The sequence below is a fragment of the Neoarius graeffei genome, chromosome 5 (genome assembly GCF_027579695.1).
Source record: "Neoarius graeffei isolate fNeoGra1 chromosome 5, fNeoGra1.pri, whole genome shotgun sequence".
Lineage (NCBI taxonomy): Eukaryota > Metazoa > Chordata > Actinopteri > Siluriformes > Ariidae > Neoarius > Neoarius graeffei.
Genome location: NC_083573.1, coordinates 109,907,638 through 109,922,082, shown reverse-complemented (window position 1 = coordinate 109,922,082; position 14,445 = coordinate 109,907,638). Strand labels below are relative to the sequence as shown.

General features: G+C 39.7%; 1 protein-coding gene across 2 annotated transcripts; it reads right to left on the bottom strand.

Annotated features, from left to right (window-relative positions):
* Positions 1-2,793: 2,793 nt before the first annotated feature.
* On the bottom strand, positions 2,794-13,170 carry LOC132887235 (cyclin-dependent kinase 12-like). Of its 2 annotated transcripts, XM_060922745.1 has the most exons (11): positions 13,094-13,170; positions 11,272-11,296; positions 8,791-8,982; positions 8,586-8,676; positions 7,930-8,039; positions 7,566-7,676; positions 7,348-7,404; positions 7,186-7,254; positions 6,400-6,544; positions 4,516-4,572; positions 3,978-4,105 (listed from the first exon to the last, which is right to left on the bottom strand). In XM_060922745.1, the coding sequence occupies exons 3-11, from the start codon at positions 8,978-8,980 to the stop codon at positions 4,066-4,068; spliced, it is 870 nt and encodes a 289-aa protein (XP_060778728.1). In that variant the 5' UTR covers positions 8,981-8,982; positions 11,272-11,296; positions 13,094-13,170; the 3' UTR covers positions 3,978-4,065. The 2 variants fall into 2 exon arrangements, with proteins under 2 accessions (XP_060778729.1, XP_060778728.1); XM_060922746.1 differs by lacking the exons at positions 7,566-7,676; positions 7,930-8,039; positions 8,586-8,676; ... (1 more) ...; positions 11,272-11,296; positions 13,094-13,170 and adding exons at positions 2,794-2,993; positions 3,100-3,259 and having other exon boundaries at positions 3,882-4,105; positions 7,348-7,369.
* Between the last annotated feature and the right edge of the window lie 1,275 nt (positions 13,171-14,445).

Here is a 14,445-nt window from a genome sequence, read left to right as displayed (position 1 = left end):
TGAAAAAGCGGCAGTTTGTGTTTGTTGCAAGGATGGAGCATAAAAGGAGGAGGAGAGCAGAGAAGAGTCTCTCCTAGTGTTGCCACCTGTCCCGGTTTTTCCTGATTGTCCCGGATTTTCATGGTCTGTCCCGGAAAAAAAAAAAAAAAAAATCCGGGACACTGAATGTCCCGTTTTTTTGTACATAATGGGCAAAATGTGTATTTCAACTTGCGAGCCAGCTGAGAACCAGTTTGCTTTTCCAAGCTCGCCGTGCTAAGCGGAGCCACGTCATTACGTCGCTGAATACGTCATTACGTCGCTGTATACGTCACTTACATCGCTGTATACGTCAGTTACGGCGCTACGTTTGCATAAACCTTGGCGCGAATATCAAAGCAAAAACAACACGGAAGAAGCAGCAGCAACAACAACAACAATAATAATAATAATGGATGACTTCGCGTTTGTAGAGCTGCTGCTTCTCATCGCCTAAAAATGACGATCTTTCGCGGTCTTTTTTATTGTTGTTGGTCTTAACAACTCCGCCCCCCCGCTGACGTAAGCGGTTCTTTCCTCTGGCCCAGCAGAGAGTTGGTGCTAGCCTGGAACCGGTTTTTCTGGCCCCAGAGCCAGTTCTTTGTCAGTGGAAACAGAAAACCCGGTTCCAAACTAAGCACTGGCCCCGAACCAGCCCTGGAACTGCTTTGGTGGAAAAGGGGCAATGGAGGATGCTTGGACTGATAAAAGAAACAGACTCTCTGTTGCAATGATGAAGGCTGAGCTTCAAGTCAGGCTAAACTTTCAGTTGTCCTGTACTGAGTTCAAGACATTCATTGAAAATCAGCCAGGACTCATAGCAGCAGCAAAGAAAAACACCAAATATAAATGGAAGATTAGGTAAGGTTTTGGTGAATTAAATGAAATAGTGTAGTGTAGTACATACTCCTGTATGTGCCCAGTTATATCAGTTACATGTCCTCCTATGTATTTGTTTAGCCAAGAGCAGCAGAGGCACAGGCAAGCACAAGCAAAGCACACACCACACTCTAAGCAATCAGGTAAGCTGTTTGACACTACACCTTACATTGTTACATTCAGGTATTCTTAGATACAATGAAAAATTAGATTATTTATTTTTATTCCACATAAGCAGACAAACAGAATTTAATTACAGTATGTATTCCCCTTTTACCTGTGCCCACTACTGCCCCCAGGTGTCCACAACCAAAAACTGTTGGAAATAAACCAAAATAATGAAGACCTGCTATATTATGTAAAGCAATTAACTAAACAAATAACTAGCAAAAACATCATTTTTACTAATTAGAGCAATACAATTTCAGCATAGAAGGGCGATTTTTGTCTTCTATGCGAAGGGCGCAGTTGCTTACAAGCAAAAAGGTCGATTGGATGGTCGAAATGTCCAGGATTTTTGTCAGACACAGGTGGCAACCCTAGTCTCTCCTGACCAGAACAGGTGTGTGTTGCATGTGTGACTGTGTAAGTGAGAAAAGCTGGAAAGCTAAAGAAAAAAAGTAAAATAAAGTGTCTGTGTGAACACCAACTCTCACCTGCTGTGCTTCTGTGCTCCACCCACATCAGGATCTGTTACACATGGGTTTTTGAGGGTATTGCCCACAGCTTTCCTCACAAAAAGGCATGCACCAGCCTTCGTCATATAATTGAAATCTTGAGCACCAAAATGTGTGAAAAAAAGTATATAACAAATCTCTATGCCCAGAAATTGCCTAGACAATAAAATTGAATTGACCAAACAAATCAATAAATAACAAACAGCAATGTATGACACTTTTCAAGCTATTTGTCTTCATCTATTTTCAGAACTTTTCATCTATAGAACTTTTTCTTCTCAAACTTGGTACTAAATTTCTACAGGATTTCCATTAGGTTTTCTATAGCAGCTGCTTCATGATTTGGATTTGTCTGCCAGTTTGCAATCACTCTTTATTCGTCACAGGTTCTGTTTGACAGATAAGAATGCTTTATGAATTCCAGAGAAGACAGAAGTGAACTGTACTGTGTTAAGCAATAAAACCTCACTGAGATGAAAAAGAAATGGTTTCTCATCATGCAGCATTCACCTGAATGGCAGGAACAGTGCCTGCAGTTTCTACTATAAATGCACAGGTGATCATTTAAAAAAACCCAGATAGCAATAGGTCAGTGGCCCACTGGTGGCCCACCAGTGGCAGAGTTGTCGGTCCAACGGCAGCTCCCACCAGTGGCCCACTGGCGTTTTGCTCATCGGTTCTTTGGCGGTCCGCCGGCGGCTCAAAAGCGGTTTCAGATAAAGGGCCGCCTTTTTACCGATTGTTACCCACCATTTTTTAATAGCCTTATTATGGCCATATAATTCAAACAAGGCATTAAAATGAATATAAATGGAATTCAATTTATGATCTAAATTAATATAAATGTATACATGTAAACATATTATCCCACAGACTGACCACACATAAGGTTCAATACATTTTGTTTATTTTTAACGTGTTAACGGTTTTTATATGAATAAATAAATAACTAAATAACAATTAATAATTTATAATATCACATTTAAAGACCAGCCAGGTTCAATACATTTTTGTTTTTTCAATGTGTCTACGGTTTTAAATAAATAAATAAACAAACAAATAAATAACAATTAACAACATCACATTTAAAGATCAGGCAGGTTCAATAAATTTTTTTATGTGTTTACGGTTTTAAATAAATAAATTACAATATCACATTTAAAGATCAGCCAGGTTCAATATTTTTTTATGTTTTTACAGTTTGAAGTAAATAAATAAATAAATATGAACAATTTATAATAAATATATAATACATAAATATAAAATGACTAGTTCAAATATTCCCCATCTCCCCATTGCCCACTTTTTTCTGCCTGTCTTTTCTCCCTCCCTCTCGGTCAGCTGCCCCCTTTAGGTACATCGCAACTTCTTTTTGCAGGTCCTCTTCTGTTGCTGTGTGCACCACTCTCCTAACAGCTCCTGTTGTAAAACAAGGAGTAAGTAAAAAAAAATGCTTTTGCCAGGGGTTGTAAATACTTCACAATAATGATTCAAAATGTAAAAAAAAGGTTTTTTTTTAGCTTACTGTGCAACACATTCTTCAGGTGTAAAGACTTGAACGCCACCTTTCCTCCAGCACCAGTCCAATTTATTTGAAGCGCCAGGGACTTCCTCAAAATACGGCCCAACATCCTCTTCACCGCGTCTTTGGTGGTTTCCCCCCCCAAAACAGCAAGTATGTTCACCTGGAATACAAAGACCAAAATTACAATGGCATAACATTCAGTCAAACATCTTAGCTGTTTGATAGTTCATCTGTAACCTTCAAATACAGTGGGTATGATGTTGAAAATTGGAAACATATATATGATTTATTGTGCACACATCGCTCCCCTTGGGAATGGGATCAATTTTAGCAATGCTCAATCAGTGGGATCACCTGGCTCTCGCCAGATCTGTGTGTTTCCGCACAGCTTTATGAGCTACTCGTGGATCTGGGTGGATTTTCAGATTTACCCAGGCAGCCTGACCAATCTGGCTCGCAGGGCTTTCGTAGATGTAACGTTGTCGACAAATCACTTAATTCAGGGAGAGGTGTAAAATGAACTCATTTCCAGAAATGTTACAGTAGTGCTTTAATTGTCAGACAAGTGGTTTTTCCAATCATGTGCAAGGATTTTTGATAAAACATTTGGAGAGCTAAGCCAGAGACGGTATTTTAAGACAGGAACTTTGGCTAAGCGCACTTCGGCCATAGTTACAGATAAATGTTTGTTGAGCAACTCAGAGCAACATTCGTCACGAGAGCCAGGTTAAGACTTGTATGCCTTCAAATTCATATTGCAACATTTTAAAATCCAGACTTACCAGTTGGTTTTTCAGGTCAATGTCAGACCCAAGCTGCCTCTCCAGCTCCTCCAGTTCCTCCAGGTTACTGAGGGGCATGTTGGTTTCCTGGACGAGGCAAAGGTCTGCCACACCAGCACCCCCTAGCTTCTGCAGAATGGCCGTATTTGCAGCCACCTGCTGCTTAACCTCCTTAACCTCCTCCTCAATCGTCCGGAGGTGCTGCAGAACAAGTCTGCAAAAATCTATGAATCAAAGACAACAGATTAGAAATGGTATAAGTATAGATGTAGTAATTCAGATACTTAGTTTCCATTTACACAGCTTTCAAACAACATCAACATCTGTGTTACTGAAATTGACATAATCAAGGATGAATGTATGGTGTCCTTTTCAAAACAAAAACAAACAAAACTTTCGTAGCCCCTGAACACATGCCATTCCACCAAAAGGATGCTGTAATGGCCACTGAGAAAAACTTTACTGCCATAGTACCACTATGACAGTGCATAGGGCCTTTAGTAATACATTACGACTTGGTCATTGCCATTCTGGTAACAGCTATTCAGCTAATTTATAACAGGGGCTGTATCTTAAGGGGTTAGTTTGCTTCTCCTTTAATATTGGTGCCAGATGAATGATAATTCAGTTCTACCTTGCTGGATGCTGATTTGCTGATTTGATGGATGATGCTGTGCCTGACTGGTAAACTCTGTTGAACAGATTGGAAATGTGGTTAGTAAATAGTGAGATGGTGCAATGCTATGATTACACTGAATGCAATGTTATGGCATTATACTTAACTGATACTTTTGTCCAAAGCAACTTATAAAATAGAAAATGAACAAAGTAACATACACTGCGTTCCAAATTATTATGCAAATGACATTTTTCACTGGTTTTCCAAAATAAATAACTAAATGACAAGTCATCATAATTTTCCAAGTCATCAACCGTTAGAGTACAAAGCAAATGTTTTTGAACGAACCTTCCAATGATAACTGTATTTTTTTAAAAATTGAAAAACTGAAAAAATTGAAAATGCACTGTTCCAAATTATTATGCAAAGCAGAGTTTTAAAAGATTTTGTTCTTGTAAAGAACTAAAAATGGCCATTTGTGAAATTGGAAGCATCAGCAGGTGATAATTACTCAAAAACATCTTACAGTTCTAGTTCCATTACTGGATTTGTAGCTGACTCACAGCACACACATAATTGTGCAGATTAAGGCGCATTAAGAAAGGTTTCTGTCTGATAAATACATTCGATTAAGAGAATATATGCTAAAATATATTACAAAGGAGGAAAAAGGTGAAACAGTTCAAATTTGAAGCTGCTGGTAGCTCTGGAGTCCCACAAACACCAAGAAGATGTTATGAAGAAACCTTCTATTTGGCCCACCTTAACTAATGCTCACAAGCAGAAACAACCTAGAAATACAAGAAAACCACATGCATGAGTGCATAGGTATTCTTAACAGCATGAGATGGTGCACTGCCATGCCCATACATGAAGACGATATAAAGTGGTCAGTAGTCAGTCTTAAACTGAACATACTTCCCAAACATCATTTTCACACATTTGGGTACCCTAAAGGAGGCATCCAGGTGTCTCCCCATGATTCCAGCCCAAATCATGACTCTGTCTCCTCTTTGCTGATGTAGTAGCCTTATTAGGACATGGTGGTCATTCACCAACCATCCACCTGGAGCATCCAGGGCACTCAACAGTGCAAGGACACTCAACAGTGAACAAGACTGTTTGAAAAGTAGTCTTTATGTATTTCTAGGCCTACTGGAGTCGTTTCTGCTTGTGAGCATTGGTTAAGGATGACCAAATAGAAGGTTTATACATAACTGCATATCTACACCTTGGTGTTTCTTAGACTCCAGAGCTACCAGCAGCTTCAAAAGTGACTTGTTTGTTGCTTTGTAATAGTATTTTATCATTTACTCTCTTGTTCTGATGTATTTATCTGGAAGAACCTTTCTTAATGTGCCTTTATCTGCACAAACCTGTGTGTGCTCTGAATCAGCTACACATCCAGTAATGCAACTTGAACTGTAAGATTTTTTTGATTGAACTAGGTTTTGATTCCAGTAATTATCACCTGCTAATGCTTCAAATTTCATAAATGGCCATTTTCAGTTCTTTACAAGAACAACATCTTTTGAAACTCTGCTTTGCATAATAATTTGGAACAGTGCATTTTCAGTTTTTCAATTTTTAAAAAAATACCGTTATCATTGGAAGGTTCGTTCAAAAATATTTGCTTTGTACTCTAACGGTTGATGACTTGAAAATTATGATGACTTGTCATTTAGTTATTTATTTAGGAAAACCAGTGAAAATGTCATTTGCATAATAATTTGGAACGCAGTGTACAGTGGGTATGATAAGGTTACATACCCCTGTTCAAATGCCAGGTTTTCATGACATAAAATAGTTTGTCTTTTTTGTCATTTTTTTACATCATGAACACCTGGCATTTGAACAGGGGTGTGTACATTTTCAGTAGGCACTGTATTATGTATTTACCTCCATGGCTGGATGTTCGAAAAAGAGGTGACTTCGATGGAAGCTGTGGTGGTGCTGGCAGAGGCGAAATCGTTGGAAGCTGTGGTAGTGGTGGTAGAGGTGATGGTGGTGGTGGTGGGGAACTGTGGTGCCTGACTGGTAAACTCTGTTGAACAGATTGGAAATGAAAAGGCGTGTTTAGTGAGATTATTACGGCAATGATTATTATTGATTATTACTGCAACTTTTGTCCAAACCCAAAGCAACTTATAAAGTACACATATGAGTTTACATGGGGCGGCACGGTGGTGTAGTGGTTAGCGCTGTCGCCTCACAGCAAGAAGGTCCTGGGTTCGAGCCCCGGGGCCGGCGAGGGCCTTTCTGTGTGGAGTTTGCATGTTCTCCCCGTGTCCGCGTGGGTTTCCTCCGGGTGCTCCGGTTTCCCCCACAGTCCAAAGACATGCAGGTTAGGTTAACTGGTGACTCTAAATTGAGCGTAGGTGTGAATGGGAGTGTGAATGGTTGTCTGTGTCTATGTGTCAGCCCTGTGATGACCTGGCGACTTGTCCAGGGTGTACCCCGCCTTTCGCCCGTAGTCAGCTGGGATAGGCTCCAGCTTGCCTGCGACCCTGTAGAAGGATAAAGCGGCTAGAGATAATGAGATGAGATGAGTTTACATACCCCTGTTCAAGTGCCAGGTTGTCATGACGTTAAATAGTTTCTTTTTGTCATTTTTTTTTACATCATGAACACCTGGCATTTGAACAGGGGTGTAGACTTTCAATAGCCAATGTATTATGTGTATACCTCCATGGCTGGATGTCAGAAAAAGATGTGAGGTTTCCAACGGGGGACTGGCTGCTTGGTTGGACAACACTGCAAACAGAGTGAAAAGACACATGATATGCAAGTATTCATGGTAATTAGAAGACCAAATCATGGTACTAAGTACACAGTGGCCAATATTACCTGCAGGGTAAGTACTGGTCCTGGTGACTGAAGGGGTTCTGTGTGATTGACTGTATACTGTTTGAAAGAGATTAAGACTTAAATGGTTATCTAAGAAGCATATTCATTGCAGTACATTAATTACCAATTACTAATTAATTTATGAGCATTAGCAGTGGTTGTACCACCTGATATCAGAGCACAATAAATGACATTGACAATGACATTGACCCATTTACCTTCATGGCTGGGTGGGCGCTGCGGTAGTGGTGGTAGAGGTGGGAGTTGTGGTGGTGGTGGTAGAGGCAGGGTGGTGGTGGTTGGGACCTGTGGTGCCTGACTGGTAAACTCTGTTGAATAGATTGGAAATGAAAAGGCGTGTTTAGTGAGATGATACAATGCTATGATTACACTTAATGCAATGGTATGACATTATACTTAACTGACACTTTTGTCCAAATGCAACATAAAAAATAAACAAAGGAAGATATGCAGAAGGCCTGTGTCAAATGTGGGTGCATGAAATGTAAGGCAACACAAAATGAAAAGTAACAGAGACCATGAAAAAAGAAAAATGAATTTCTTTTCAGAGATATCACTAACCTGAATTTGGTACAGAAATTTTCTCTGGCAGTCGCCGAATTTTTGGAGCCGGAGGGAAATAGGGACGGTCATCTTCTTCATCACTGGATTGGATGAATTTCATGTTTGGCCTAGAGATTACACAAGTTACAAAATGTTAAAGAATGTGACATTGAGGGCAATATCATTGGTACAAATAATATTTATGGTTAGTTAAAAATATAGAAAAGGCTATATAAACCAGACAAGTAGTCTGGTTTATATAGTCCACTTCCTTAGTTCACCTTGAAGAACCCTTATGTTGATATTTCTAGTTTCAGGATATGACCTCATGTCTGCCAAGCAATGTAGGTCGATGTAGAACATCGAACAGGAGGCTCCTGCATGTTGGTTACTTACTCAGATGCCATGATTCAGCTTCACCTCACTTTGAGAAGTTTGTTACCTCATCTAAGCGAATCCAGTATTTCTTTGCATAAATGACCAAAGTAATTAAATATTGTTGTATTGATTGAGTTGACTTAGTATTTATGCATATTTTGATATATTTGTGAGTAATTCAGTAGTTATTTGGTAGATTGTGTCAAACCTGTCTAGATCACATGCTGCCTATGTAATTCAGTCAATCTACCTCCGTTTATATATTAGTGACTAGTATGATGCAAATATTATCTTACTTTCTTTTTCTTTTCATGGTCTCCTCATCTGTCTCCAGCTTCTCTCCTCTTTTTGCTTTAAGGTAGTGGCCGTGGGCCTTTTCGTATGTGTCTACATAAAAAAAACAACAATAGCAAACAAGCAAAATTCAAATAGTTGAATTGTCTCCTTTTCTCCCAAATCAAAATGCTGCATTATGATATTTAAATATACAACCGAGCCTACCTTTAACTTTAAGCACCTCAACTGGATGAAGTGTCCAACAATTGGGGTCAGGGGTTTCATTTTGTAGGGCAGCCTTTTTTACCTTGTCCAGCGTTTTAAAGGGAGGCCAGTAACATTTATCTTCTATGATCCATGAAACAGGCACCACAAAAAACAAGCCCTCCGCGGGGAAGGAAACGACTACATACATTTCTGTGGAAAGAAGAAATAGTTACACTTAAGTGGGCTTGCCAAGGCATCTTAATAATCAATTCCTACAGCTACAGCATTTCCTAAATGAGATGGGAAACCTGAATATATCACCTGAACAAAATTGTGATTTGAACACTTACACCAACATAAAAAACAGCAATCCTACTGATGCAACATCGGTAGCCCAGCAAAGCCATCCTTAACTGGAAGGAGGACATATTTTCTCTCTATGTGTGCAGCTAGAGTGTGATGCAGTTGAGGTGTCAGGGCAGACAGATGGTAGATGCCAACTTCAGATGACTCGAGTGGGTAGTCAAAGAGGTTGCAGAGCTTTGAGAAGGACCTAAACACTATGTGCACTTCTGCCTTGTTGTCAACTATGATGTTTTCGATGACCACTATCCTTCCCCCCGCTAACTCCACACAACTGTCACTTGTTGAGACCTGAATGATGACCCTCTGAACATGCATTCTTTTAAATTGTTTTATGGCAGTAAGATGCAGTGGTACAGGGCCACTGTAATGTTCCATTGTTAGGCCTGACTCGATACTTAGACACTCGCTGGACTTAAACCTTTTTTCAGACAAGCGACGAATGACCTGCTCTAGGGGCTTGTTGGGTTTCCGGATCGTTGTTTTTAGCTGGCCGAGGAAATTTTCGAAAGGGAAGTAGGATATGTTGTCTAACGCTCCATATGTCTTTGTTTCCTCACTGAGGTGGAGTAAGGCATGCATATTGTACCCAATGTACTCCCTACCATACAGTTGGTTGCAGTGTTTCACAAATGCCAAGAGTAGACTGTGTGCATAGTCAGCATAATCTCCCACTAAAGATACACTAAGTAAAATAGTCATGGCCACAGACAGCAACATGAAGTTGTTGTAAATTGCTGCTGGTACTCTGCCCTTTAAGCAAGCTGGCCCAGTGTATAGCAGGAATGAGCGAAGCTCAGTAGCTTTCCACCTCTCAAAATCAGTAAGAGTTCGGGGCTTCCGGTTGAATTCAATGGGGAAATATGAGCGATAACCCAAAAGCGTAGTTGACACCTCCTGCACGACAGCTGTACCTACTCGAGTGTGCAATGGCTTCCTCATCCAGAAGTATAACAGTTTCCGCACTACCCCTAAGCACACCACATGCATATAGTCATGAGGAAACTGCGTGACTATTCCAACTGACAAAAGATTGAATGGACTAAATCCTGTGAAATGCTGCTCATCACTAAACTCATCAAATGTTTCGCTGTCCAGTCTAGGTGGTGCATCTGATTGTGGAAAGGTCATTCTTCCTTGGTATGTCACTCCCTTTTGATGGCATTTGTGACAACTGTAGAACCCAGTGTGTCCCTTTGACCTTCGGATAAATGCCCATGCAGGCGCGTCACAGACCACTGCTGACAATGCTAGAGCGATAGAAGCACCCTGGTAAAAAAAGCCATCTCTCTCAAGAACATGTGCGTCACTGACAAACTCATCTAGAAACTCTAGTGTTGTAGGTTTCTGATTTCCAAAGTAGATCCTGATAACAAATGGCTCCCTGTTTGTCTGTACCCGATTCTCAAAACATTCAATGAGCCCTAAAATAGGCCAGAACTGTGCATTTGAGCTTTTATAGAGGGGCAGGCCATCTATGTTCACTTGGATTGTTAAAGACGAGCAAGTCAAAGGAGTTTTTTTGTTAGCAAGATGAGAGGAAATGCCATGATCGAAGCCAAAATGATAGTAGCTACCGCCTGAAATATTTTTAACATGATACGTGGTTTTTGTTTTTAGTAACGTTCTAGGATTTTTTGGCAAGCCATGCAATTTTCCAGAGAGAAAAGATAATAAATCTGCCAAAGCAGCATGGCTTATCCTTCTCCTAACTGCCCATTGAGCAAGGTGACTTCGTGTGTCTTCGCCTGAAGAACAGATTTCCTCGCTGCCATCACTGTCATGTGCATGTTCACTGGACTGTTCATCCTCACTCACTCCACCACTGCTCTGTCCTGAATGGACCTGCTCACTCACTCCACCACTGCTCTGTCCTGAATGGACCTGCTCACTAACTCCACCACTGCTCTGTCCTGAATGGGCACTATGTCCTGGTAGGGGTTCTACCCCACTGCCCCCATGAGTAAATTGGACCTCAGTCACTTCATGACACCCCTTCCCCCCCACACTCTGCTGAAGTTAGGCCTATACTCAGTAAGTCTGATTCAACGCCTTTAGCAATCCTTCTTCTCTTACTCCAGTAACTAGACATTGCGCCACAAGTGTTGCCTATTACCTTAAATTACCCCAAATTACCTTACAGACTTGTACTCTTGGTGACCTGTAAAGGGAAAAGAGACAACATATTACCATCTGTCTTATTACAAAGCTGCATCAACATTCTCTCTCTCTCTCTCTCTCTCTCTCTCTCTCTCTCTCTCTCACACACACACACACTCTCTCTCTCTCTCTCTCTCTCTCTCTCTCTCTCATCACCTAGGTTCACAAAATGTTTTTTATACATTTCTTTTTACTACGTTCATAAACATTAAATATGTGAATCAGCATTTGGGATCATGTTGAGTGGCGTATATTTTAAATTCTGTCAAATACATATGTCGTGTTTTGGTTACAGCTTACTGCATAACTGCCGGTAGAAGAAGGCCTACCTGAAATATTGATACTGTGATACTGTGATATTTTGGTGCACGACATTGAAGAAGAGTTGGTGTAAGGAGTGAGTAAAGTCACAGCCCTATTATTCCTTAAAATTTCTGTGGTAAAGTGAACAGGTTTACATGCCTAGTCCTGTTCTTCCTTCTTTATAATTTTATACTCGTTCACGTCTAGTAGCCTGTAGAACAAATCACTGCTGGCAATACACTGACACTGGCTGGCATTTGTATCGTTTCCAAACGCTTCAATTCAATGTTTTAAGGGTTTTTAAGACCCCGCGGGAACCCCGATGTTGTCTACACATCAGTTGCAGTAGCTGCCTCAAAACACCAGTGGATGCAGACATGAACTCCAGAAACAAAACAATATCGGGGCGATAGCTATGATAGCTAGGCTAACAACCATGGACAGCCAAGGCAAGGAAAGTTGCTGTGCTGACCTGAAACTTTTTTTTTGTCACAGGACAAATGTTAAACCCCACCTGTCATCTATTAACCAATAAAGTTGCCTTCATTTTTAAAAAGTCGGACAGGTTTGCCTAGCAAAGGCTACATCAATCTACATGCAAAACTGATTGTCAGTTAGGGTAACGAAGAATTAGTAAGTTTAGTGTTAATAAATTAGAGATTAGCGTTACTGAGGTAAATGTTGGTGTTATTGAGTAAAGGTTAGTGTTACTGAGGTAAAAATTAGTGTTATTAAATAAAGGTTAGCATTATTAAGATAACACTTAGCATTACTGAGGTAAATGTTGGTGTTATTGAGTAAAGGTTAGTGTTACTGAGGTAAAAATTAGTGTTATTAAATAAAGGTTAGCATTATTAAGATAACAGCATTACTGAGGTAAATGTTAGTGTTATTGAGTAAAGGTTAGTGTTACTGAGGTAAAAATTAGTGTTATTAAATAAAGGTTAGCATTAAGATAACACTTAGCATTACTGAGGTAAATGTTAGTGTTACTGAGGCAAAAAAGTGTTATTTCATAAAGGTTAGCAATAATGAGGTAAAGTTTAGCCTTACTGAGGTAAAGGAGAGTTACTGAGGTAGAGGTTACCATTATTGAGGTGAAGTTTAGTGTAATTAAGTAAAGTTTCGTGGACAGAATTTCTAGGCACAGCCAAGGGGCAGAGGGTGTCTTAATACAGGCGAGTACACTTTCGGATAGCCAAAGTAATTTCCCCCCTTTCTCATATGTGAATAAAAACACTTCACCCCAGGTACATATACGAGGGTGATATGTAGGCTACTTTATTTATCCTTCGTTGGCTAATTATGTCAAACTATGGTAAGCCATCATGCCCGTTTTCTGAACGAGTCCTAATTAATGAGTTTGTCTCTGTCTTGCTGTCAGAAACGTCATACCACAACAGTTCACGAAGTTTTGAAGTGTAGGCTAGCATTACGTTTACTAAAGTTTTTGTATATGATAATTTTAGAAGAGATAAGAAGATGGTGTACTTACCTAGTCCTATTAAGTTGTGGCTGGTTCTTCCGTCCGTTGTCGTCTATGGGTAGCGGTCCTTCAGCGGTCCAAGGATGGCGAGCTGCCACTATCTTGCGCATAGTGGATTCGAATCCTCGCGCACCATCGCGGGGCGCCAAACAAAAGCGACTCACGCCCCGAGCTGTGATTTGTGCTAGGCAGCGGCCTGACTTCGGACCACGGCTGGCATACCACCAACGGCTTGCCATCCAAAAGCCACCAGTGGTCCACTATATACATGCTAGCTGGGAATAGTCTTAAAGAATGTAAATTTATTTAAAACTTTAAAAGCAGTATGTAAATGTAATAATGTCGTGGTGCAGACTTGTCACTTATCCACGCCGTCAAATAAAATATTTTGTTTTGAAGCCAATAAAATACAGTAGTGCTTGAAAGTTTGTGAACCCTTTAGAATTCTCTATATCTCTGCATAAATATGACCTAAAACATCATCAGATTTTCACACAAGTCCTAAAAGTAGATAAAGAGAACCCAGTTAAACAAATGAGACAAAAATATTATACTTGGTCATTTACTGCACCACTGTAAATTTAAATTTACTGCACCACTGTAAATCCCAATTCCACCCCACCTTTGAATAGTTTTAGACCAAACTTTGCAGCATCTTTAGTGCTTTTAGTAACAGCATTTTCTTTCATCATTTGTAAATCTTCCTCACTTACATTGATGAAGCGATTGGCTGCCATTTTACTGAGTCGCTCGAGGTCATTATCAAGAAATTCAGACTATTTCTTGATAATCAGTGTGTGCAATTTTCTATAAATCACCTGCATATTTATACTAGAGAAAATTTATCAACACCTTCTGATCAATCACAGTCCAGAATTCAACAGCTATGTAAATGTTTGTCTCAATGATATTCTCATTTTCTTCATGTGGGAAGATCATGGATTTTTCAAAACCTTGCGCTGTTAGTATTTGTAGTTGAGGTGACTTACTACTTCACTCCAACAGCAGCACTACAATCCCTGCAGAACTGCACTTGCAGTCGAGATGACAGGTTACAAAAACTTTATTATACTGTATATTCTATTACAACATCTCATCTTTTTTGAGCCAATAAACATTAAACAGCCATATAGGTTTGCGTTATGATGTGTTAACTATGTAATATGTAAGTTCAATTATAGATAAATAGTAAAATTTACTTAACAGCAGCTATTTATGAATCTATATATTTAGAAACAAAGAAAAATTAAATATGTTGACATTCATTAAATGTAACCTTATTTGTTGTGCTAAAACTATAAATAAAGTTATATTTACTCAGTAACAGCAGCTTATCAGTGTGACTGAAGCAAATGCATTAT